The following is a 25,137-nucleotide window of genomic DNA, read 5'->3' as shown; positions in this document are numbered from 1 at the left end:
TTCCTTCTCATACCCTGGCAAGGAAGGATTTGTTCCTGCTTGGTCCCTATAGTTTTGCTTTTCCAGAATAAATCTTATTTTTAAATCTTTACAAGCAATTGCAATTTGTTTTAAGTGCTAGGAGCCTCTGGAAGGTGGAGGCATGGGCAGGGGCCCCCGCGCCCACCAGCGCTGCATCGGCCCTGCCAGCCCGGGGCTTGCTGGAAACTTCAGTGTCTACAGAACCTCTGCTCGGAAAAGACAAGATTTGTGTCACTTCCCTTCCCGTGCCTTCCTTTTGCTGTAGCTGAAGCTGTGGTTCTGCCCTTGCTTCCTCTCCTGGGTACCTCTGAAACCTTAAATGACAGACTGAACCTATTTCTTGGGGGGAGGACCTTGACTGCCCCCACAAAGGGTGTGTCTAAGGGACTGTGAGCAAAGGAGTGAGATTTAGGTTCTTTTGGGGGAAATAAAGGTGCAAGATTAGAAATCCTTCAAGTTTTTACTGGGGGCAGAGTGGTCTATGCCACATATGAACAAGATTAGGGTTCTTAGGGGGCTGACACTGGAAGGATTCGGGTGGCTGAGGCTGTCGGGAAAGAGGATAGAATCAGGGATGGTTAAGGAAGGAGGGCATGACGTGAAGCTCTCTGGGTCTAGAAAGGGACAGGCTGCAGCTTGCTAGGGCAGAGGGGCCAGTGGGGTGACAGAGAGGGGGGTAACCAGAGGAAAGAGGGGACAGGATGGAGGGAAGCACAGGAATGAGAGGTCTCCAGAGGCAGCTGGCCCCTGGATGAACTTGGCTTCTGCCACTCCCTTGAGCAGGTGTTGACTATGCACACGTTGTGCCTTTTCAGACTCTACGGTCTGTTCTGTGAAATAGGTACGGGGATCCCTCTTCCAGGGCTGTGGCGATGGCTCAAGGGGGCTGTAGACTGACAGGCTCAGTTCAGGCCCAGGTTGCCAGGGCTCCTTGAAGGTCAGTGGCAACTGAGCCAGTTTCCAAGGGCTGGGGGCCCAGGAGTGGAGTGTGAGGGCTCTCAGGGACCGAGGGAAAGTTCTAGAAGCGCCTGTGGGAGCAAATGCCAGGTTTGGAGGGCTCTCCGCGGTGCAAGGATGACACAGCCCATCCTCTTGCTAAAATCTTTCCCTGCAGCCAGATGTACACACTGGTCCCACACTGGCCACGGCTTGCCCAAAGGTCAGGGACACTTCATGGTCCACTGATTGCATCTTGGGCCTGTGAACCTTACCTGGGCATTAGATGAGAACACATACGAAAATGGAAAGGCACCATTCACTGAACGGTACGTGCAACACTGCAACCTCCCTGTGGCTGAACACCGCCCCCCTCCCCACACCGTGTGCTCCGGGAAGGACCAGAAAGGACAGGACCTAAGTATCACCGTTCAGCGAGGCACCAACGTTAGGTCTTTATTTTTTACATCTTTGCCTGACTGCGTGTTCTACACATAGTTTTACACACTGCCCAGGGACTGCGTTTGTGAGTAAATGGTTATTAACACCACTTTAAGGGCCGTCCCAGAGTTCGAGGTCAGGGCTGGCCCTCCCCAGGCCCAGATCTGGGCTTCCCGCTCTGCCCGTCGCCACCAGGGCCCTCACTCCCTCTGCTCCTGACGTCTGCAAAGCACCCTGCCGCCTCCGGGCCTTTACACTGTGGTTTCCTCTTCCTTCCACCCTGCGGCGGCCAGGTGCGGGGGACCTGGGCTCTCACAGAACTTTACTTCCTTTGTGAGTCTCGTCACACTTTACCCGGGAAGACACGTTCCCGAACATCTCACATGCTACCAACTTGGCATAACTCTGGGAATACTAACACACGGCTCGAGGGGATTTCTATTAATATTTAGCCTATTAACGTGGCGCCCTCACATGGTCACGGCTCAGACTTGGACTTCCGACCACTTTGAACCAATTTTAATGCTACCCATTCACCTGCAATCCTGCAATGCAGATTTTGCTCTTAACGTGAAGCCACATTCAGTATTCTCCGCCCACTTTTGCAAACTCCAGCCTGCACGGCATCGGGGCACTGCTCGTGTGACTGCGCGCTGCGAATGAAGGCGTCACGTCCACGCGCACCCAAGCCGGTTTATTTGGTCTCCTGCGCACACTCAGGCCTGCATGACTGGCCGCGACTTCTCGGCCTGCAGCTTCACTCCAGAGCCCGCGAAGCCGGTGCCGCCCTGGAGGAGGTGGGAAGAAGGGCGAGGTGGAGGCGGGCTGGGGCGCCAGGTGGCAGCGGGGTGGGGGTGGGGGCAGCGTCCTATGCGGGTCAAGGTGGATGCTGGCTAAGAAGGAGCAGGAGTTGGAGAGGTGGTGCAGCGAGGGGTGGGGGTGGGGATAGGGTGGAGGTGGGGCTTAGGGAGGGGGAGGGGAGTATGGGGTAAGGGGTGGGGTCTTGAAGGTGGGGGAGGAGCGGTGGGCGGCTCACCCGCTGCAGCACGATGATATCACGATCTGTGAGCTTGTCACCAGTCACTGGGTCCACCATGTCCTTCCGAATCAGCTTCTCCACGCACTCGAGGGTGACCACCGCCCCACTGCCATGAGGACTCTAATCAGGGGATGGGGGGAGGGCCACTCCCCTCCAAGCCCACCCCACCGCGCAGGCCCGGGGATTGTCCTTTCCCTCCCCTCTACAGGTGACTCACGAGGGCCGCAACACAGCACACGGCGTGGCGTTGCTCAAGCTGTCGCGGGTCACGGCGCACACGTAGCGCTCGCTGCGCGTGATGAGCCCCACGCGGTCCACGGAGCCATCGAGAGGCGTGAAGCGCACGGGTGTCAGGTCTGACATGCGCAGTGGCTTCCCGGACATGGGGCAGGTCACAGTGCGAGACTGCTCAGAGAGGAGAGGCAGAGTCAGCAGGCCGGGCTGGTGCCAGGTGGAGCGAGGAGGGAAGAGGGGACCCTGGGAGGGAGGGCAGGGGACCCAAGGGGCACTGGGGTACCCTGGCCCCGCCTGGCAAAATGGGCGCAGTGCTGCCTTCAGGGCTCACCGGCTTCTCCAGCTTGGTGGCCTTGGCCTCAGGAGTCAGTGAGGGGATCCAGAAGCTGGGCAGCACTTTGTCCTTGTCCTTACTTGGGGGACCCACGCTGGGCCCCGGCTGGACATCATCTGTGGGGGAGAAAGAAAGGGGCTCAGATGCCGCACCCTGGACAGCACCCAGTGCCCCATGCGCGGAGAGTCCACTCCCTGTCACCTGGGCCGGTCCCGGAGGCGGCCTTGGCCATGAAGGGGTTGAGGGGCCGGCTCACAATGGTCCCCTCCTTCTCCAAGAAGCCGCGCACGTGGTCCTGCGCCGCTGCCCGCTGCAGCTCTTTGTGTTCCTCGCGCCGGGCGCCGCGCTGCTTCTCGTAGGCCTGTGGCAGGGAATGAGCTAAGTCTGGGGCCCTGCCTCTCCACCCTGGGGGCTGGGGGGTAAACTGAGGCCCACACAAGGCACCTGCTGACAGAGCCCTGTTTGGCAGAGGCTGGGGACTGCCTGGCCAGGGCCTTTCATTGGTTTCACAGCATTCTGTGGCTTGTCCCTTCCTTACTACACAACACTTAGGCCATTTCCGTTGGCCACTTCGGGACTCAGTGTCTTTTGTGTTCCTTGGCAGCAGAGTGGTCAACAGTTTAGCTGGAGCCAGAGCGCCAGGGCCCAAACCCCATCTCTGTCATCTCTGTGGCCTGCAGTGAGCACTGAGACCTCTCCCAGCCTCAGTTCCCTCATCTGTAAAGTGGACTGACAATGATGACCCTACTGTGGTGGCTCCCTGGAAGGGTTACACAAGATGAGTTTTAAAAGCACTTAGAACCTTGCCTGGCATATAGTTAAGCATTCACTGAATGTCACCTGCTGGCCATACTATGTTTATTATGTAGTGCAGGTACCAGACTGTGTCCTGGCACAAGGGACGCAGGCTTGAGACCCAGGGAATAAGGCACAGCCAATGTTCACGGAGCCACGTGCTGTGCCTGGCAGGTGGTGAGGGCGAGGAGGTGAAGGTGTGTCATGCTCGGCCCTGCCTGGCACACTGCAGGTGCCGGGCAGCGCTGCAGCTCGAGACTGTCCCAGGCCACCCAGCTGAGTGAGGAGCTAACGATGATGGTGACTGATGCTCCGAAGGGCCTCCAACATGGCCACAGTGAAGAGGGAGAGACTGGCCAGCCACCTGGCTGTGCAGAGGACATGGGCACATGGGGAGCCACTCATTCCAGATAAAAAATACGACAAGCATGTGACCCTCAGTGTTTCCTCAGCTCCAGCAAGCCAGGGAGGGAAGGGAAGGGGACAGGCTCACTGTGCCTTGAACGTGGACATGAACAATGTCCTTGCTACGCACCAAATGGGTTGACCCACGGAAGGCCAGGCCTGGCTCTGAATAAACGCCTTGAGAATTCTGCACACATCTCGTAGGTGCCCCGCGGCATCCTATAATTTGTCCCTGTCAGCCCATTTTATAGATGATGAAACTGAGGCCCAGAGAGGTGAGGTGATGTCCATTCATTCAGCAAGTCTTTACCAAGGATCTAGGCCACAGGGAGGGCAAGGCCCGCTCCCAGCCCTGGGGCCTGCAGTCTAGTGGGGGAACCTGTGACAAGTGTGGAGAGAAGAGGTGACCAGGTCAGACCCTGGGAGCCCTGGACCAACACGAGGTCAGAGGAGGCAGCGCCTGGGATGAAACCTGGAGAGCGAGAAGGACGTAGCCAGGAAAAGTGGGAGGGCAGCACCAGCAAAGGCCGGATGGGGGAGCCCAGAGTGGCTCTGCCTGTGAGCTCAGAACCCAAACCTCCTGCCCACTTGCACCCCTTCCTCCCATCCCTTCACCTTCAACTGCCGGGCGATCTCCTTCTTCTGATGCAGAATATACTCGAGGATGGCCTCGCGCTCGTACAGGTAGCCATCTGGGCTGCAGAGAGAGGGCGGAATGAGAAAGACACAGACCCGGCCCAGGCCACACAGCTGGGGCTTCATCATCACATGCGACGCATCGACTCCCTGCCCTGGGTGCCCACTGATGATCTCACAGGCAGCATCTTACTCAATGCTCAGCTCTCTGAGGTGAATTCTTGAGCCGGGACCACACTGTTTTCATTCTTGTGGCTGTGAAGAATGCTGTGTTGTGTAGGGAAGGTCTTGTACAGTAAGGGGTTAACTCAGCAGGCCTGGGTTGTCCAAACCCTGTACATTCCAAAGAAAGGACTAGCCCTTGACTGGCTCCTGGGAGATTAAAATCTCTAAGGCCCTGGAATGTCCTGTCTGATAACAGTATCTTTGTTTACCTGGGGTCTGGGGCTACATATGGTAACAGCTGACCTCTGGAGGGGCTGGAGACTAAGGTCAGCCACCTGGGCAGTCAGCCATGTCTACGTGACCAACTCCCAGTAAAAACCCTGGGCACCAAGGCTCCTGGTTGCTAATGCTCTGTATGTGCTATCATGCATTGTTGCTAGGAGAACTGAACACTGTGCACATGACTCTACTGAGACAGGACAGCTGGAAGTTCATACTTGGTCTCTACTAGACTCTACCCCATGCACATTTCTCCTTTGCTGATTTTAACTATAACGGCCTTGGTGAGTTCTATAAGTTCTTCTAGGAAATAATGAACCTGAAGGTGGCCTTGGGGACCCTGAACAACAGTCTACTCTCTTTACTATCTCTATAAAACATACCATTAGTTGAGGGCATGTTTAGTCATTGGACTAAGCACTTGAGCTTTTACCCTGCCATCAGAGGCAGGTAATGTAAGTATTCCACAACATAAGCTGCTAGTAGGGTCCAGGCAACGTTCCAAGAGCCCTATACCCTATTACAAATACATTCTTTTCCACCCACTGTGAAACAGATGCTAGGATCATGCCCACGTCTCAGATGAGAACACCGAGGCTCTGAGAGGTTAAATCACCTGCCCAGGGCACCCTGGACGTGCAGGTTGCCAGATCCATGAACGCAGCCCCTCTCTGTGTGGTGCACTTGCCCTTCCTGTCCTGTCCCTCCCAGCCGTGTTCTCAGCTCACGTGACAACAGGATCGTGGCAGGGCTGCAGCGACAGGCAACAGCAGTCAAAGTCCTTCACGGCATCCCGGCTCAGTCGGATGTTCTGGGTCCCGTAGCCTGAGGCCGCTGAGGACAGAGAAGGGCAGAGTGATGGAGGGGTGAAGGGGCAGGAGATACATCCCTCTCCAAAGCCTGAGAGAGAGGCACAGAGAGAACTCAGGGGTGGGGGTGGGCGGACTCAGAGAGAAACAGGCAGTCAAGAGCTGTGTGTCTGCATGTTGGGGACAGGAGCTTCATAATCTGCAAGGACTGTTAATCCCCAGAGAGTGACAGACAGGCCCTGTCACTGAGTGGCAGCTTTGAGGAGGGGCTGACGGCTGACTCCCCTCGACTCTTTGGCTGTGACCAACCTCAACGGCCTATACCTCTCTGAGTCTCAGTTTCTTCTGGAACATGGCAGCATCAACCCTCCCTGATGCCTTGTTGGGAGGAGTAAATGAGTTAATGTGCGGAAGGCACAGGACGCAGTGCCCTACACATGGTGGCGCTGGAGCATGTGGGCTGTTAACCATATAGGCATGACCATGAGTGTGTGTGTGGGCTGGCGGGGCGGGGGACAGGAACACACAGAAAGCAAAACCAGAGGCGCAAAGTGAGATGGTGAGTTCGAGACACATTGGAGCCCTGTACCTGTGTCCTTCTTCTTCTCATGGTAGGTGTAGACGGCTCCCGCAGTGCAGTTCTTGCCATGCCGCGTCATCCTGGGGGAGGGGCAGTTGCAGGGCTGGAGTGACCAGAGGTAGCTGGCCCAGGGAAGACCTTTATGGCCCTCAGAGCTAATCTGCACCCCCTCAATGGGAAAGCTGAGGCAGGGGTGAGGGCATGCACCATGTCCCCTCCAGAACGTCCCCTTTCAAGACTTACCTGAACTCATTTATATACTAAAACGCAACCTTTAAGAACACAATAATTATTGGTTTGGAGCTAAGTGGGCAGGAGACCAGGGTTCGAACCCTACTTCTAACTCTGACTAGCTGGGGTGGCGACTATGCCATTTAATAAGGCAGAAAAAGGACATCAAGGCGGATGTGACTGACAGCGTTGGGGTGTAGGTAAGGGGGCCACCACTGTTGACGAACCCACCTTCCCTAACGCTCCCATTTTTGCAGGCCTGGATTGAGGCCAAGGGGTGGGCCAGCTCAGTGATAGGCCCAGCTTGACCCAATCAGTGATTGGATCTAGTTATTGGCACTGATTGGGTCTTGGAAGGGCCAATCAGAGGGCAGGTCAGAGCACAACTCTATTCCTAGGGGAAGAACTGCAGCGCCCACTCCAACTCAGGTAGTGGAGGAAGGGAAGATCCCAGCCCCTGGACTGGAGTTCATTTAAAAAAACAAAAACAAAACACTTTTTATTCTGGAAATTTTGAAACATATACAAAATAAACAGAATAGTGTAAGGAACCTCCATGTACCCATCCCCTGGGTCCAACAACTGGCAATATTCTGCCATCCTACTCTGATACCTTTGATACTTTGATCATCACCCCAACCTCCCCTTTTAAAGTGGCTTTAGTGAGATATAATTCACATATCATAAAATTCATCCACTTAAAGTATACAATGCAGTGGTTTTAGTATATTTAGAGTTGTGCAACCATCACCCCTATCTAATTCCAGAACATTTTCATTGCCCCCAAAAGAAACCCAGGACTCATCAGCAGTCGCTTCCCCAGTCTCTCTCTCTCCACATCCCCACCCCAGGGCAACCACTAATCTACTTTCTGTCTCTACAGACCTGCCTCTTCTGGACGTATACATTGAATCCTGTAATCTTTGTCCTTTTACATCTGGCTTATTTCACTTAGTATGCTTTCAAGGTTAACCCACTTTGTCACATGCATGAGTACTTCACTCCTTATGTCTGGATAACATTTCATTGTATAGATATGTCACACTTTATTCATCCACTCTTCAGTTGTATTTGGGTTGTTTCGACGTTTTGGCTAATGTGAATAGTGCTGCCAGGAACATTTATATATAAGTTTTTGTCTGAACACTTGTTTTCAATTCTTGGGGGTATATACATAAAAGTGGAACTGCTGGGTCAAATTGAGAAACTGCCAAACTGTTTTCCACAGCATTTTCTAACCATTTTATATTCCCACCAGCAATGCTTGAGGGTTCCAATTTCTCCACATCCTCAACAATGCTTGTGACTGTCTTCTGTATTCTGACCATCCTAATTAATTCAAACTGGTATCTCATTGTGGTTTTGATATGCATTTCCCTAATGACTAATGATGGGATTACAGGGTGTTCCACCACACCCAGCTGATTTTTCTATTTTTTGTAGAGAACAGCATCTCCCCATGTTGCCTAGACTGGTCTTGAACTCCTGGCCCCAGCCTCCCAAAGTGCTAGGATTACAGGTGTGAGCCACTGAGCCCAGCTTCTTTTTAGTTTCTTGATGGTGTCCCTTGACATGCACAAGTTTTTAACTCAACAAAGTCCAATTTACCTAATGTTTTCTTTCATTGATTATGCTTTTGGTGGTATATCTAAGAAAATATCCTTAACCCAAAATTATGCAGATTTACTCCTAGGTTTTCTTCTAGGAGTTTTATAATTCAGATTTTATATTTAGAGGTCATTTTTGTGTATGGTGTGAGGTAGGGAGTCCCCCCCTTTTTTGTATTTTTACTTATTTTTTAGCTGCTGGAATGGGAGGGAGCCCATTTTTAAGTGCAGAAACCCTCAGGCCCATAGAGGCTGGGCAGCCTTCACCAAGGGTCCTTGGCCAGTAAGTAGTTGGGGGGGGGGGGCGGGGGCAGGCCAGCTTAGCCACCTGCATGCTTTTTTGTACCTTAAAAGGATTTAGTAAAATTATACACTTGCCTCACTCATCTCTAAGTTGCCATCTAAAAATTCTCCTAAGCTTAAACAGTTGCAAAGGATACAAGTTCCAGCAATGTAAACCTGTAGCTGATGGAATCTAAATACTGTAATGATTTGATACCTACCATCATCCATTTAAAAACTGCAAGAAAAAGCTCTGCTTCAACAGCAGGAAATTTTACATGTCCTGTTTTTCTCTTTGAACTTGTATTTCCGTTCCAGTTCCCTCCCTGCCACCCATTTAACCTAACCTCATGTCTTTTGTGCTCAAAAATATTTTAGCAATCATCCTGTTTTATTTCTCCACAAGCAAAAATATGGATAGGGGCTGGAACAGTGGCTTACACCTATAATCCTAGCACTCTGGGAGGCCAAGGCAGGAGGATCACTTGAGGTCAGAAGTTCGAGACTGCCCTGAGCAAGAGCAAGACCCCATCTCTACCAAAAATGGAAAAAATTAGGCAGGTGTGTTAGCATGCACCTCTAGCCCCAGATACTTGGGAGACTGAGGCAAGAGGATCGCTTGAGCCCAGGAGTTTGAGGTAGCAGTGAGGTGTGATCACGCCACTGCACTCTAGCCAGGGTGACAGAGTGAGACCCTGACTCAGAAAAAAAAAACAAACATATGGATAGGAAATTCATTTTTTAAATTTCCCATGATTCCTAGGCCCTAAGAGTCAAAATATTCTTCTAGATCAGTGGTTCTCAAAGTGTGGTCCTAGGCCTCTGTGGTCCCCTAAAACATTTCTAAGGAATCCACAAGGTCAAAACTCTTATAATACTAAGGCATTATTTGCCTTTTTCATTCTCATTCTCTTACAAGTATACAGTGGAGTTTTCCAGAGGCTGCATGAGGTGTGATATTGCAGCATTAAGTTGTGGTAATTTGCTATAGCAGCAATAGGAAAGTAATACAGTTATCAGAGAAATCCAAATTAAAACTTCACTGAGATCCCTCTACACACCCACTGGAAGGGTTACAATTAGACACATGGGTGCAGGTGAGCATGTGGAGCTACTGGACCCTCGTCCACTGCTGGAGGGTGGGTGTAGGCCCTTTTAACCACTTTGGAAACCAACTGTTACTACCTACTAAAGTCCAGCATATGCCAATCCTAAGAGCCAGCAATTCCTCTCCCACGTTTGTACCTAACAGAAGGGTGAACCTCTGCTTAACACAAGACACACATCACAGCATTTAGAGCTGCCCTGTTCATAATAGCTCATAAACTGGAAACTACCCAAATGCCCATCAACGTGGGACAGATAAAGAAACTCAAGCATCGTCACATAGTGGCAACAGCCAGCAATGAGAAAGAACAAGTTATTGTCACACCAGCAGCATGGCTGAATCTCCCAAACACCATGTGCATGAGAGACGCCAGATATAAAAGAAACCTTACCAAGTGATTCCATTTACATGAAGTTCAAAAACTGACAAAAGTAATCATGGCATCACAAGTTAGGTTCCTTGCGGTGGGGGGTGGGTGTGTGGAAGTGACTGGGAGGGGGTACAAGGTGGCCTCCGGGAGGCTGGGAAAGTTCTGTTTCTTGATCTGAGTGCTAGTTACATGGGTGTGTTCACTCTGAAAAGCCACTGGGCTGGACAGTTATGCTTTCTGTACTTCCACATACATGTTAGAAAAAGAAAGTAATGGTGGAGGAAACCCCCACTCCATCCTGGCGATCACTCCCCATCAGCCCATCACGCACGTCCTCAGTCTGGATGTGGCCGAAGACTTACCCCCGCATGGATGTACCCCCTTGGAGTTAACACCTGCAGACAGACATCCGTATCCATTATGAAAGAGCTGCAACAAACGGCTCTGTATGCAATGTACTTTTGCACATGCATGAGGGTATTTGGGGGATAAATCCTTAAAAGTGGAATCACTGGCTTTAGGGACATTTGCATTTAAAATTTGCTTAGAATTTTTTTTTTTTTTTTTTTTTTTTGAGACAGAGTCTCACTCTGTTGCCCAGGCTAGAGTGCTGTGGCATCAGTTTAGTTCACAGCAACCTCAAACTCCTGGGCTCAAGTGATCCTTCTGCCTCAGCCTTCTGAGTAGCTGGGACTACAGGCATGTGCCACCATGCCCGGCTAATTTTTTCTATATATTTTTAGTTGTCTGGCTAATTTCTTTCTATTTTTAGTAGAGATAGGGTCTTGCTCTTGCTCAGGGTGGTCTCGAACTTCTGACCTTGAGCGATCCTCCCACCTCGGCCTCCCAGAGTGCTAGCATTATAGGCGTGAACCACAGCGCCCAGCCTTGGTTAGAATTTGCAGTTGTCCATACAGACTGTACAGGTTGATATGCCTCCAACATCATGGGAAATCCATTCCTCACACCTTCACCACACAGTTTCCTGTGACTGACACCCACCTGTGCCCAGGTCAGCGCGGCACCTCCAGCACCATGCTGCAGAAAATGTGGTGTTGGTGACAGACTGGGAGAAGACATTTGTAATGTCTACAATAAACAAGGGACGAACATCTAGAATAGGCAGTTGTACTATATTGCATGTGTTCCTAGAAATCACGGTGATATGCAAGATCTCACAGTCAAAACCACAGGGCTTATGGAGAAAACAGGATCACGGCACAATACTCGAAAACCCTGTTAGTGATGCTTAAAGAAAAAGACAGGGGCTGGGCGCAGTGGCTCACGCCTGTAATCCCAGCACTTTGGGAGGTGTGGGAGGATTGGTTGAGGGGCTGGGAGTTTGAGACCAGCCTGGACAACATAACAAGACCCAGTTTCTACATTAAAAAAAAAAAAAATTAGCAGGCATGGTGGCACTTGCCTGTAGTCCTAGCTACTCTGCCTGGGTAATAGGGTGAGTTGAGACCCTATCTCTAAAAAAAATAAATAAACAAATAAAATAAAAAATAAGAAAAAATAGGAAACTAACACAAAAGGGGAGGATAATTTTACACATGTTAAATGGTTAAGAAATACATCCACACTCCAAAAAATATGGTATCTGATCTTGACAAGTCAAGTTTGCAGTATGCTGTGAAAATGGGCACTGGAAAAGGGGGACATCTTGTGTGTTGCTGTGAGGTGGTGGAAGGAGGGTTATCTGAAATCTGATAGAAAGTTGTTATACGAGATGTGGATGGGTGTGGCTAACACACACACACAGGGGAGCTGAGGCGGTGGCAATGTGTGGGGTTCGTGTGTGTATGTGTGTGTGTGTGCACTTTGTGTACTCCTACACACTCGTTTCCATGGAGTGCAGTTTCCTAGATTGGCCCGGTCTTTCTCATGGACACTCGTAAGCAAATGTGAAATTCACGTGATGCTCAAATTGTTCCTTAACATATCAATCACACTGGAATAAATTTGCCTTTTCGAAACAAGGACTATAGCAGAACTGACTATACACAGAATGCAAGCAAATCAACAAGAAACAAACCAGCTTACCCCACTAGAAAAATGAGCAAAAGATATGAATAGACAGAAGAAATTTAAAAGCCTAACAAGCATAGAAGAGATGCTTAAACTACTACAGTGAGATGCTATTTTATACCTATCAGGCTGACAGGCGAGACTTTGAAAGCTGGGTAAGACCAACGCTTGGTGGGGTTGTGGGGGTCATAGGAACCACTGGGCAATGCTGGGGGGAGTGTGGACAGGCTCAGCTGTCCTGGAACACAGGCTGGTGATACTTTGGCAAAGTGTATGTGATTCTGAACTTGGACGTATATGCCCCAAAGCCATTCCCAGAGCTATCCCCAAGGGAGCAGGTATGAAGATGTTCACAGTGGTGTTATTTATACTGGAGGGGAGTCAAAGGCCACTGAATGTACTCAAACGTGGTAACTGACCATGATGAGAGACCACCCAGCATCGAGAGGCAACAGACTAGCATCATGGGTGCTAAGTATCATGGGTGGATCTTAAAATCATAATGCTGGGTGAAAAACATAAGAAATAAAACAAGAACCAACACCACGTATGTAAATGAAATCAACAGGTGCATAAAATGATACATTTTAAAGAACAAAAGGCTACATGTTACACATATTAGAGCAACTGTGTTCAGCGAAGACTGTCTCCTGTTCTCAAGTAGGCTGCAAGGAGGCCAGAAGTTGGGGCCCGGGAGCACAACCAAGGGCACCATGACTTTAAAAAGCAACTTCATCTTTATCACCCCCTTCTGGTTATTTTAAAAAGCTTGCTTTTCACATTCAAAACTTGAAACACAAACCTCTGTGAGTGACCTATAGAGCTCTCTCTCCCCCTACTGGCGTCTTCCCCTTAGAAGCCAATTTTGTTTTTAGGGATATTTACACAGAATAAAAGCACAGACTCTAACAGTTTGATGCATTTTGACAAATCTGTACACCCTGGTAACTACCAGCCCAACTAAGACGCAGAACATTTCTACTACCCTAGAAAGTCCCCTCATGCCCATTCCTGGCAAATGTGCCCCAAGGCGGCTACAGCACTGCTTGTAGAAGCTGACCTGATGAAACGCCCCCACTTGACCCACGGCCCCCCTCCACCAGGCCCCTCCTCCGGCTCCCCCCACCCCAGGCTTCTGAGTAAGCGTCCAGCACCTGCTGCCTCCCCTAGCTCACCTGCCACCCGGTCCCCAGCCCCCTCAACTGCCACTCAACGAAGGTCGTGTTGACCTCCTCACCGACACATTCCCCACTCTATTCTTAGTTGTCAACTGCCTTGACCCTCTGTGGTATTTGGCACTAGGCGCCTCTGCTTTCCCAGGGATGAGCTGGCTGAGTGTCTTGTGGCCAAGAACACAGGTTTCTATGTGGATGAGGAATTTTCCCTCCAAGAGTGACAGGAACAACTAGAGAGGGAAAATTTTTTCATTTCCTGGGGTGATAATAAATAATAGTCACAAGGAACACCGCACAATCCCTGACCACGTGTCAGCTCTCCAAGTCCCCAACCTCATCAATGCTCCAAGCTCAACCACCCTCTGAAGCCCATCACCACCTCCACCCTGCAGATGGGAAACCAGAGGTTTGGAGGTGGAGCCATCTGCCTAGTGCAGTGGTTCTCAAAGTGAGGTCCAGGGACCCTAGAAGTCCCTAAGATATTTTCAGGGAGTCCATAAAATGTTTTCCAGAATAACACTGAAACATTATCTGCCTTTGTTGTTTTATTCTCTCATGAGTGTACAGTGGTGTTTTCTAGAAGCTGAGTGACTTGTGAGGATGTCATCCCTCTGACAGCTAATTGAATGTGTGCTGGTGCATTCTTTCTTGGGTTTTAAAAAGGTCTCTTGTATTACACCAAATGAAAGAAACCAGGCACAAAAGGCCATATGTCATATGATTCCATTGATATGAAATGTCTAGAATAGGCAAATCCATAGAGGCAGAAAGTAGATTAGTGGTTGTCACAGGCTGGGGGACGGGGGAATGATTGCTAATGGGCAATCAGGGTTTATTTTTGTGGCCATGAAAATGTTCCACAATCTGGAAGTGGTAATGGATACAACATAGGAAATATACTAAGATCCACTGACTTTGTATGCTTTAAATGGGTAAGTTTTATGGTATATGCATTCCAGTACCAATGACATTTTTTAAATGTCTCCACTTTAATTTCTCATATGGCAAATATTGATCGCTGTGACTCACATAAACAAAAGCACTTTGGAGTCCTCTCAATAATTTTTAAGATCCTGAGAACAAAAACCACGAGAACCTCCGGCCAAGGGTCGAAGAGCTGCCAGGTGGCAGGGCCAGGATTTCAAAACTCCGGAAGCCGGAGCTTCACCCACCACGCTATACTGTCTCCTCAGCAAGGCCAATTTCAAAATAGAAAACAGAACTACTGCCATCTGCTGTCACCAGCATTTCAAGAGGAAACAGCCAAAGATGGGAGCAACCAACATCAGCTATTGTTCACCATCAGCCCCACTTTACAGGGAAAGAAACAGGCTAGCAGAATCCCACAGCTGGGAAGTAGCAGAGCCGAAATCAAAACTCAGGCAGCCAGGCTCTCCAGCCTGCCTCTTAACCAGGTGACAACTGTCAGTCCTCTCAGGCAGGTCACACAATCTGAGAATAAAGGCCAACCCGTTTCTTTCTTTATACAAAGTCTCTGAAATCCAGAGTATATTTTATTCTTCCAACACGTCTCAATAATTAAGATGCTAAATTATCATTGGAGATACTTGACCCATATTTAGGTTTTGTAAAATTTAGTTACAAATGTAGATTCATGTATCCCTGTATCCTAGTTGTTTCAAACGGACTTAAAAAGTTTTCCCATAACTTTCTTTCTAGTTGGTGTGAAGGGGGGAAAAAAGTTTTCCACAACCGCTTTAAATTAAGATTAATTAAAATTAAATAACATTAAAATTCAGTCCTTCAATCACGCAGACCACACATCAAAGTGCTCCATAGCCTTCTGGGACTAGTGGCTGTTGCACTGGGCAGTGCAAACAGCACAGCACAGAAGGACGTTTTAGCAGCCAAGTCTGACCCAAGCATCCGTGGCCTTGACCAACCACTGTGCCACCTGGCTGCAGGCGCCACTCCCACCTGGGAGTGGATGGGACTGCTATTGTGTGCCTTGTCTTCCCCTAGAAGTCCTGTCCTCTTCCTCCTCCCAAGCTCCATAAAGGTGTGCCTCTGCTGAGAAGCCTGACTCTCCAGGATGAGTTAGTTTGTATTTGATAATGTCCATCCACTACAGCTCCATCCGCCTGTATTTTCCCTCCACACTAGGAGCCTCTGGATGGTGGGGCCTGGGTTGGACTCCAGTCTAGGTCCCAGTATTGCCTGGCACCTGGGAGGTTTCAGATATGTCACGATAGGATCAGTTAACCCCCTCCAACCCTAGGGCCCGGGGAGGTGTGTTATCAATAAACTAATCACCCAGCCATTACATTAATGATTAATAATACATTAACCACCAAAGCACAAAAAGAATAGAAGTAATCATATCTTTCAACCACGTATGGCTCAATCAAGCCCCGTGGGAAGCACTTTCCACATCTGAACACATTTGGTCGTCATGACCACCTCCCCAGGTTCTCTCCATTTTACAGATGAGAGAATTGAGGCTTGGGGAAATTGGTCTCTTCCTCAGTCTGTTCTTGACAAACTAGCCCAGGGGGGCTTTTCAAAATGGAACTTTGATTAAGACACTCCATTCAACTGCTTCTTGGACATAGCTCAAGATAAAAACCAAACTGCTCAGACAATAAGTGCAGGAGAAAGGAGAGAATAGGAAAACCACCATTTTAGCCCGGTGAGGTGGCTCATGCCAGTAATCCCAGTGACTCAAGAGGCTGAGGTGGGAGGATCACTTGAGGTCAGAAGTTTGAGACCAGCCCTTGGGCAACATAGCGAGTCCCCACCTCTACCAAAATTTTAAAAATTAGCCTCGCAAGGTGGCACATACCCATGGGAGGCTGAGGCAGGGGGATCACTTGAGGCCAGAAGTTGGAGGCTGCAGTAAGCTATGATCACAACACAGCACTCCAGCCTGGGTCACAGAGTGAGACCCAGTCTCAAAATAAATAAATAAAAATAAAATTGATAGTGGTGATCATTACACAACTTTATGAATATACTAAAAACCAATGAATTGTACAATTTTACTAGTATTTTTTTTGGAATGGCAGAGTCTCACTATTTTCCCAAGCTGGTCTTGAACTCCTGGCCTCAAGCAATCCTCTCACCTCAGCCTCCCAGATCCCTGGGGTTACTGGTGTGAGCCATTGTGCCAGGCCCAACTGTACACTTTAAATGGGTGAACTATATGTTATGTGAATTATATCCCATTAAAGCTGATTAAAAGACAAAAAAAGGTGCCGTGCAGGATATGGGTTTGGACTGCAGAATGGAGTTAGCTGATCCCTGGCATGGAGGAACAAGTAAAATGAGCCCACAAAGAAGAAAAAAGACAAATTCAGATGGTGGGATGCTCCACAGAACAACTGACCTAGTTTCTTCAACGAATCAATTACACCAAAAAAAAAAAAAAAAAGGGTGGAATGGAGGGGGGACAGTTCTAAATTAAGAGAGATTTAAAAGACACAATAGCAACCACTTAACTAGATCCTGATTCAAACACATCGATAGTTAAAAATAAAAGCATTTTTGAGACAGTAGATTTGAATATGGACCACCTAATGGTCTAGGATAACAGTTGTTTTTATAAAATGTGATAAATGGTATTGTGGTCCCTTAAGAATATGTTCCCGATTTTTACACATGTATCCTGTTAAATAAAATTTATAGGAGGCCATTGGTTTGGACTGAGCTCTAGCACTAGGCCCAACAGAACAAACCAACATGGAGTTACTCATGCTCAAGTTCCATGCTTCTAAGCCCAAACTAAGTTGTTTATCTGACCTTCTGAGAAATCAGGAGAGAGAGAGAGAGAAATAATAGCCAACCCCCCCAAAGAGGCCAGTTTTAGCCCACAAGATAAGGAAGTCCCCTCTACTTTAACCTTTCACTTGAAACAACTAACCTGCTTTTCGTTTTCTGTGTCTGCTTTCCTCAGCCCTTCTCTGTCTATAAGAACAAACTCCTCTGCTCAGCTCATCGGAATCCTCATTCTATTTTATAGAATTAGGTGTTGCCTGCTTCTCGAATTGCAAATAAAAGCCAATCAAGATCTTTAAACTATTTTTTAAAATTTTACTTATTTATTTATTTTTGAGACAGAGTCTCACTCTTTTGCCCTGGCTAGAACGCCATGGCATCAGCCTAGCTCACAGCAACCTCCGAACTCCTGGGTTCAAGCGATCCTCCTACCTCAGCCTCCCAAGTAGCTGGCTGGGACTACAGGCGTGTACCTTACGCCCGGCTAATTTTTTCTATTTTTAATAGAGACAGGGTCTCACTCTTGCTCAGGCTGGTCTCGAACTCCTGAGCTCCAACGATCCTCCCGCCTCGGCCTCCCAGAGTGCTAGGATTACAGGTGTGAGCCACCGCGCCTGGCCTTTTTAAAAATTTTGTCTTTTGACAATCCTGAAGCCGTTAGGGGGAAAATGTCATGATACATAGGATTTGTTTTAATATCTTTAAGCTTTAAAAAACTTCAGCAAGTATGACAAAAATAATTGGTAAATTGGGCGACAGGTATTCTTACACTCTTTTCTCACTTTGACATGTTTGACCACCTTCATAATAAAACATTAACATAAAACTGCTTCAAGGACCCTTCAAGGCCCAAGTTCACAGAGAATCAGCAGCACAATCGGGATGTGAATCCAGGACTGCCTGACTCCAAGGCTCCACAAAGGAAAACGTTAAGCCCTACATCATTCCGAGAAGGACGGGGCTGTCAAAAAGGTAAACAGAAGGCATTGGCGGGCGACTGCATAATCCAGCACCAACCGGCCTCCTATCACAGTCTGGGAAACTGAGGCCAGGAAAGGAGTTCTCTCCGCAACTCCCACTTCTTAGACCGCCCCTCACGACCAAGTCCCAGTCCCCTCCCTCCCTTGGGACCACCAGCCCACCGACCTGTACAGCGGAAGTACAACTCTCATGAGAACTTCCCGATGGACTTCGGTTATCTCCAGGGGATGCTGGGAGATGTAGTTTGGCTTCAAACTTCGGGCGCCCGGAGAGCTCGAATAATGATTGACAGGGAGTTAGGAATCCGACATCTTGCCCGGGTCGCCCTTCGGACCCCAGGTCTCTAGCCCGCGGGAAAGCGATCCCAACAACACTATCTCTCCACTGCCTGGAACTCACCTCAGAAACAGCTCCTCGTTCCTTAGCCGCTTCTTCAACTGTACCTCTACACCGGAAAGGAGCTCTGTTTTCCCCTTCCGCTCCGTCCACTTCCGCCGGGCAGAAGATACCGGAAGTAGAGCTGCCCCTAGTTGCGGAGGTGCCTCGGCAGGCTTGGTAAGTCCTCTCTTTTTCTTTTCCTCCCTCCGGAAACGTGAGTGACAATTCGAAGGTTCCGGTTATTGAAACCGGTGTGAATATAAGGAACGCTTACTATGTACTAGGCATTTTCCAGGGCGGTCGATTTCCTGCTTGATTCTCAGGCTTTGAGTCTCTCCAAGCCCGAGTTTAAGGACTAACCGCTTTCTCAAGAGATTGGGAAACCTAATTCCCAAATATATCATCCACTTTTCTTGCTGCATCTTAAGAGACAATTGAGAGGTGACAACTCTGCTCCCATTTTGTAGACAGAGCAATTGAGCAATTGGAAGCCAAAGCCGTTCAAATCACCCTCAGGAAACAGGGATTTACTACTACGGCACTGACCACCTATCCCAGGGACCAAGGCATACCGTTCCTCCCAGTTTCTAGATATCTGGAGACCCAGATATTTATTTCCCTAGCTTGACAAGGTGAGTTCCCAGGGGAGTGAGAGACCAGACAGGGTGACAAAGAGGAAGCTCAAATTCAATCTCCTAAGTGCCCCAAGGTGTCGGAGACCATGGCTTCTCTATGGGGCGCTGGCCTTTCATCCTAAGGTCCCTTTAAATACTTTGTCCCTTACCTGAGTCCCGCCCAGAGTAGGTAATCGCAAGCCCCGCCCCTCCACCAGAAACCGGGATCGGGCCTGGTTACAGAGAGGGGGACACCCCTCCTCCTTCTCCTCTCCCCTCTTCCCTGTCCCCCCCTTCACAGCTGGCTGCAGCTGGCCAAGGAGGGCCCTATCGAGGAGGGGGCGGCAGTGCTCACAGGTCTGGGCAGGTAAGTGAATGTCCCTTTAGGCAGAGCCTGGCTTAGGGACCCAGGCATCCTGGCTTCCCGCCTCTCAGAGACCCAGAATTTTGGGGTCCCTAGGCCCAGGAGTCCAGGCTCCTGCCCCCTCTTGCCCCTGGACCCAAGAATATATACAGTCCCCTGCCCCTGTCTCTCCTGTAATGTTTGTTGTCTGTGGGTGGATGTGGCAATGGGTACAGAGAGAGTCATAAGTGGAAATTGCCAGGGAGGAAGGAATCCAGATCACCAATGGACATGTTTATGAGCACCTACTATGTGCCAAAAATTGCGATGGGTGCTGCAGACACAGTGGTGAAAGAGATAAGCTCCCTGCTTCTGGCTCTTGTCTCTGGGGGTGCACTGCCTTTTCTCCTGGCTCTGACACTGCAAACTGTGATCTTGGGCAAGTTATTTTACCTGTCTGTTCCTGTTTCCTCATCTATAAAATGGGTATAATAATTTGGTATAAATGATCCAAAGTAAAAAATTAATTAATGGGGATAATAATGGGACTGCTATGAAAACTAAATGAGTTGATATAGGGAAAGATAAACAGTGTCTGGGCCAGAATACAGCTAAGTGTCTGCTATTATTGTCACTGGTGGACCAGAGAGTCCAGGCAGGGAGACCTTGCCTCATTCCCCAGGAGCTGAGGCACCTGTTGTCTATACCACACCTGGTTCCAGGTGTCCACAAAATATGAGGGGCCAGCCCTCTCTGCTGCTGCTGTACATGGGATTGACCACCTGTCTGGATACTTCACCCAGTGGGGAGCAAGACCAAGGTGGGTGTTCGGGGGAGGCACCAGTGTCCAGATGCCTGACCTCTGCCTTCCTCTGACTCAGGAACCCTTGCCTCTAGTCCCCTCCTCCCCCAGGACCCCATACTTCCCCATCCCCTTATGTCCCCAGCCTTAGGGACTCTCTGTTTTTCTGTCCCTCATGTCTTTGGGTCCAGAAGTCTTCCTAGGCTCCCCAGAGGCCCAGAGCTTCCTGGGTAGCCGTACCCGGATTCCAAGAGCCAATCACTGGGACCTGGAGCTGCTCACACCAGGGAACCTGGAACGGGAGTGTCGTGAGGAGAGGTGTTCCTGGGAAGAGGCGAGGGAGTACTTTGAGGACAACACTCTGACAGTGAGGGCCTCGGGACCCTGGAGTTGGGGCCCTCTGTCTCCTCCAGGCCCCAGGGGAGGGAGTGTCCTGGCCTCAACTCCCTCCTCCCTGGCATTCCAGAGATCAGGGTGGACTGGCAGGGGAGGGGGGTGAATGTCTCAGCTGAACTGCTGCCCTCCCCCTTCTCCTCCCCTCCTTCCTCCCTCCAAGGAGCGCTTCTGGGAGAACTACATCTACAATGGCAAAGGAGGTGAGCGGGGGACTGACACCCTCTTGTTTTGTGCAGTTAAGGCAGCCCCTTCCCATGGAGGCCAAACCAACATCCCCTACTCCAAATTAGGCACAAGAATCATCTGTCCCCCCAATTCCCTGCTCCCTGAAGATGGTTGTTAAAGGAGTCCCCCGCCTTGAGACCAGAGCCCCACCTGAGGAACCCACCACATCTACTGGACTATTGGGTGGAGGTCCCATGTCCCCAGGAAGGGGAAATGCCAGTGGAGGGAAGAGTTCCAGCCACGGGTCCTGTCAGGCCTTAGGCTCAGAGGGGTGGACCCACCTGAGCCCTTCTTTGGAGTCCAGAGCCCCAGCCCCTTTGGCAGCTTGGTTACTAGGGCACTGCTCCCTAGCAATGGGGCCAGGGAACCTGACCATCCTCACCTGCCCAGTTTGCCCACCCCCAACCCTTCTGCCGGATTCTGAGGCCCCATCTTGGTGGCAGCCTTGTTGCTAAGGGGGCCTGCTCCTTAGCAACGGGGCCCTGCCAGGCCAGACCAAGGAAGCTTGAAGCAGTACCTGGCTGGTTTGCCCTCCCCCATAGCGCCATCCTAGCTGCTGGTTGCTAAGGAGGCCTTCTCCCTAGCAACCACATCTAGCCAGGCTCTAGGACCCAAGGCCTTCTGCCCACTGCAGGACCACCCTCTGGGCACCAGATACCCCACCCGCTTGTGGCCTGGTTGCTAGGGGCAAATGCACCTTAGCAACAGGCCCTAGGTCTGGGCTGGAGTCCTCACATTGGAGCCTGGTTGCTAGGGGAGGTAACTTCTTCCCTACAGGCCATGCCAGGCGTAGTGGCTCCTTGAATCCACCTGAAACAAGCCTGAATCCAGAGGACCCACCTCCTCAGTGCAGCTTTTTGCTAAGGAGGCTAAAAAGCTTGGGGTTTACTGTTTGAGGAAAGCCCCCCTACGCAGTGCCAAAGGAAGTCTCCCCAGCAGTAATAGCTAGCAAGGCCTCCCCATGCCCCCTTGGCCTTGGACTGCTAAATGGGGCTGCACCTTTGCAAAAGGTCCACATGAGTTCCAGACTCCTAGTTATTTGCGGGGGCTCCCTGCATTCCGCCATTGTTGAGTGAATTTTTTCTAGCCTTCTGGTAAATTCAGAAGGCTTCCTGTGGATTCTGCACTTCTTTCAGTGTTGAGGCCTTGCCCCTCAGTAGCCTGGTTGGTAAAAGGGGCTGTATCCTCTGGAAGTGAATACAGAGTTGCCAGAGAAAATATAGGAACGTGCCCCTACCTCCACCCCCAGTTAACTTTGAATTTCAGATACACAGTGAAAAAAAAAGTTAAATATAAGCATGTCCCAAATAGTTCATGGGACATACTTATACTAAAAAATTATTTGTTGTGTATTTGAACTTCACATTTAACTGAGTGGCCTGTATTATGATTGCTACATCTGGTAGTGTCCAGTGTATGGGCCTCTTGAAGCCTTCGGGTGCCTGTGCTCCCCACTTACCTTCAGTATGCCAAATCAGCTGCCCACCCAGTGGACAGCTCCCTTAGGAGGCTGTGCTCCCTGACTCATGGGGACTTGAACTACCCTGTGTCCAGGGAGGGCCTCTCTTGTGTAAATACAGCTACTGTATTTTCTAGTCCCAGATGAAGTTATCACAGGCCCCTTATGCATTTGATGTCATTGAGTTTTCATAGCCAGTGGCACAGGGGTTACGGTTCCCATTTTACAGAGCAGGAAATGGAGTCTCAGAGAAAGGAGTCAGGTGAATTGCCTGAGGTCACAGGGCCAGGAAGTGGCGCCAGCTCTGTACTGCTTATGGGGAAGGGATTTTGATGTTGGGGTGGATGGCATCCCTTGAGACAGTGGCTCCCCTCCCCTCCCTGCAGGGCGTGGACGAGTGGACGTAGCAGGCCTGGCAGTGGGGTTGACATCTGGCATCCTGCTCATTGTCCTGGCTGGGCTGGGAGCATTTTGGTATCTGCATTGGCGACGGCGCCGCCGAGGCCAGCAGCCCTCTCCCCAAGAGTAAGAGGGCTTCAGGGAGGAGACTGCGGAGATGGAGAGCAGGGGAGGGAGGGGATGGGCTAAGGATTGGGGGCAGGTGGGCACTGATGAAAGATCTGAGGACACAGCCATGTGCAGAGTGAGCGTGTGAGCTTGCTTGTGTCTTGTGGCGTCTGTCTAAATCCTCAGTACCTGGCATGAAGTAGGAGCTCTGTTCACACTTGCTGCCTGCCTGTTTTTATGGTACCGGGTTTCTGCGAGATTATCACTCTGAATAGTGTATCTGGTGAGGCTACATCAGCCTATGTTACTGTGTAGCCTATGGTCTGGGGGTGTCTGTGGTATGTCAGCTTCGGTGGTGACAGAGTGCAGCATTGTGTGTGTGTCTGTAAGAGTTGTCTAGGGGTGTCTTTCTCACTGGTAGGGTCTGAGAGGGGGTGCAAGTGTCAGTCTTGGAAGTATAGTGGGTCGGGGGTCAGGGGGTTAGGATGAGTTTATCCTCGGAGTGGATCTGGAAGATTTGTGACTGTATCTCTGTGTTGTGCTACTATGTGTGTGGATTAGCTGAGTTCTGTTTCTGTGTGTGTCAGCTTGCCTCTCTGCAGGGCTGGCTTTTTCTCCATTCCTCTGCCTGTGTCTGGGTCACTTGTGTGTCTGTGAATGAGAGTCTGTCTCTGTGGTTGTTGATTTCTGTGTCTGCCTGTCCATGTGCATCTGCCTGTCATTTTGAGGCACTTTTCTGTGCGAAGGGTTAGGCTGAAGGTGACCCTCCTTTTCTCTGTTCCATCTCCCTTCCACATCTGTCCCCGTGCCACCCTCAGAGTCCTGTCTCCTAGGTCCTCTCTCTTTCTCTTAAGGCTCTCTATCCTGTAGGTTTCGCCTGCTAACTGCACTTTTTCTGTCCCCAGGGCCGGGCTCATCAGCCCACTGAATCCCCTGAGCCCTCCGGGTCCACCAACGCCCCTGCCTCCACCCCCGCCCCCAGGCCTCCCCACCTATGAGCAGGCGCTGGCAGCCTCTGGGGTGCACGATGCACCTCCTCCCCCCTACACCAGGTACGGGGCGGGGCTACTAGTCGGGGGCGGGGCTCAGGGGGAGGGCACTGTTGGAGGAGGGGCGTGGGCTCAGGGCCAGGACTTGGAATTTGGGGCTTATTACCTGGGGCGGGGCTTTGGAGTGCGGGGGCGGGGCCCTGTGCAATTGTCTGGGGGCGTGGCCCAGCGTTGTCTGTGTGGAGCATTACGGGAGGGTGGGGCTTGTGCCCAGAGGGTCCGGGATTGGCTGAGACGCCAAGGGCAGTCGGAGTGGTCTTGGTTGAGGGGGGAAAAACAGCCGGATCTTTGACTCCCTACTGTGCCGCTTCTCTTGCAGCCTCAGGAGGGCTCACTGAAGAGTTGCCACCGAGCCCCAGCTCGGAGCCGCGCCCCTGATTCACACCGGATTCCGGAAGCCCCCAGGCCTCTTAGACTTCGGAGCTGAACTTGGGGGGGATGGTGGGAGTGGGGGTCCTCTGGCCCGTGGCCTACCCTGCGACACGTTTCCACCGCATATGGATAGACATGTCCCCGGCCAACGTGTCCCCACGCTCTCCTGACCATGAATGCGACCTGACCCTGAGTGCAACCGCCGGCCCCACCCCTGGGGTAGGCCTGCGCGTGTGGAAACTCGGACCCAGGAGCCTAGGCCGGGCGTGCGGTCTAGCGTATGTGGGCAGATATGACCGGATCATCTATTCCAGTGCCACGGGGTACGCACACAATGAGCCCCTCCTGTGCATACGTGTGTCTTTGTGCACTCCCGGTTCGCGCACAGGGGCGCTTCGTAACCCAGGGAAGAGTGGGGGGCATATTTGCAAGCGTGCTCGGTGGAGGCAGGCTCGAATGCCGGGGAACTGGAGTTGAGCTGTTACCCTAAATAAACGCCCTTTGGAAGGCAGACCCCCAAAATGCTCAAACAATGCAAACAAATAAAAATCTAATGAAATGAACCGCATTCCCCGGCGCATCGGAGCTGGTTTTCTGTGCAAACGCTGCGCCCTACACCCCCAGGCCCTGCTAGCGCTCAGTCTCTCCCTCTCTCTCTCTCTTTTTTTTTTTCATTTGCACGGGATTGTGGGAGGAAGCGGAGCGCAGCCAGACACCCCGCCGCCCGCCCCCCTTCCCCTCCCCCCTCCCCCAGCCGCCTTGTGCAAAGATGGCTGCACCGTGAGCGCAGAGGAGGAG

At 50.7% G+C, this 25,137-nt stretch overlaps 2 protein-coding genes across 5 annotated transcripts; one reads left to right on the top strand and one right to left on the bottom strand.

Moving 5' to 3' along the window:
- Positions 1 to 1,387: 1,387 nt before the first annotated feature.
- On the bottom strand, positions 1,388 to 18,694 carry LOC123623817 (nitric oxide synthase interacting protein). The gene is made up of 9 exons (XM_045531147.1): positions 18,594 to 18,694; positions 6,684 to 6,754; positions 6,014 to 6,119; positions 4,821 to 4,902; positions 3,207 to 3,366; positions 3,003 to 3,121; positions 2,655 to 2,842; positions 2,435 to 2,543; positions 1,388 to 2,186 (listed from the first exon to the last, which is right to left on the bottom strand). Exons 2-9 carry the CDS (start codon positions 6,751 to 6,753, stop codon positions 2,115 to 2,117), a joined length of 906 nt encoding a protein of 301 aa, XP_045387103.1. The 5' UTR covers position 6,754; positions 18,594 to 18,694; the 3' UTR covers positions 1,388 to 2,114.
- Positions 18,647 to 24,907, top strand: PRRG2 (proline rich and Gla domain 2). 4 transcript variants are annotated; one of them, XM_045531148.1, is made up of 9 exons: positions 18,685 to 18,749; positions 19,040 to 19,204; positions 19,488 to 19,553; positions 20,252 to 20,349; positions 20,523 to 20,698; positions 20,888 to 20,927; positions 22,798 to 22,936; positions 23,824 to 23,970; positions 24,287 to 24,907. In XM_045531148.1, the coding sequence occupies exons 4-9, from the start codon at positions 20,265 to 20,267 to the stop codon at positions 24,303 to 24,305; spliced, it is 606 nt and encodes a 201-aa protein (XP_045387104.1). In that variant the 5' UTR covers positions 18,685 to 18,749; positions 19,040 to 19,204; positions 19,488 to 19,553; positions 20,252 to 20,264; the 3' UTR covers positions 24,306 to 24,907. The 4 variants fall into 4 exon arrangements, with proteins under 4 accessions (XP_045387107.1, XP_045387105.1, XP_045387104.1 ...); XM_045531151.1 differs by lacking the exon at positions 19,040 to 19,204 and having other exon boundaries at positions 18,647 to 18,749; positions 20,212 to 20,349; XM_045531149.1 differs by lacking the exon at positions 19,040 to 19,204 and having other exon boundaries at positions 18,669 to 18,749.
- The last annotated feature ends 230 nt before the right edge of the window (positions 24,908 to 25,137 follow it).

This window comes from Lemur catta, chromosome 19, assembly GCF_020740605.2.
Source record: "Lemur catta isolate mLemCat1 chromosome 19, mLemCat1.pri, whole genome shotgun sequence".
Lineage (NCBI taxonomy): Eukaryota > Metazoa > Chordata > Mammalia > Primates > Lemuridae > Lemur > Lemur catta.
Note: the sequence above shows the minus strand (reverse complement) of the source record. Positions and strands in the feature narration are given on the sequence as shown.

Excerpts from the sequence above, each read along its gene's own strand:
- LOC123623817 (XM_045531147.1), bottom strand. The coding sequence starts at position 6,753 with ATGACGCGGCATGGCAAGAACTGCACTGCGGGAGCCGTCTACACCTAC. Across the intron at positions 6,120-6,683 it reads TGAGAAGAAGAAGGACACAG|CGGCCTCAGGCTACGGGACC; the intron begins GTACAGGGCTCC and ends CTCTGTCCTCAG. Across the intron at positions 2,187-2,434 it reads ATATCATCGTGCTGCAGCGG|GGCGGCACCGGCTTCGCGGG; the intron begins GTGAGCCGCCCA and ends CACCTCCTCCAG.
- PRRG2 (XM_045531151.1), top strand. The coding sequence starts at position 20,265 with ATGAGGGGCCAGCCCTCTCTGCTGCTGCTGTACATGGGATTGACCACC. Across the intron at positions 20,350-20,522 it reads CAGTGGGGAGCAAGACCAAG|AAGTCTTCCTAGGCTCCCCA; the intron begins GTGGGTGTTCGG and ends CTTTGGGTCCAG. Across the intron at positions 22,937-23,823 it reads CAGCAGCCCTCTCCCCAAGA|GGCCGGGCTCATCAGCCCAC; the intron begins GTAAGAGGGCTT and ends TTCTGTCCCCAG.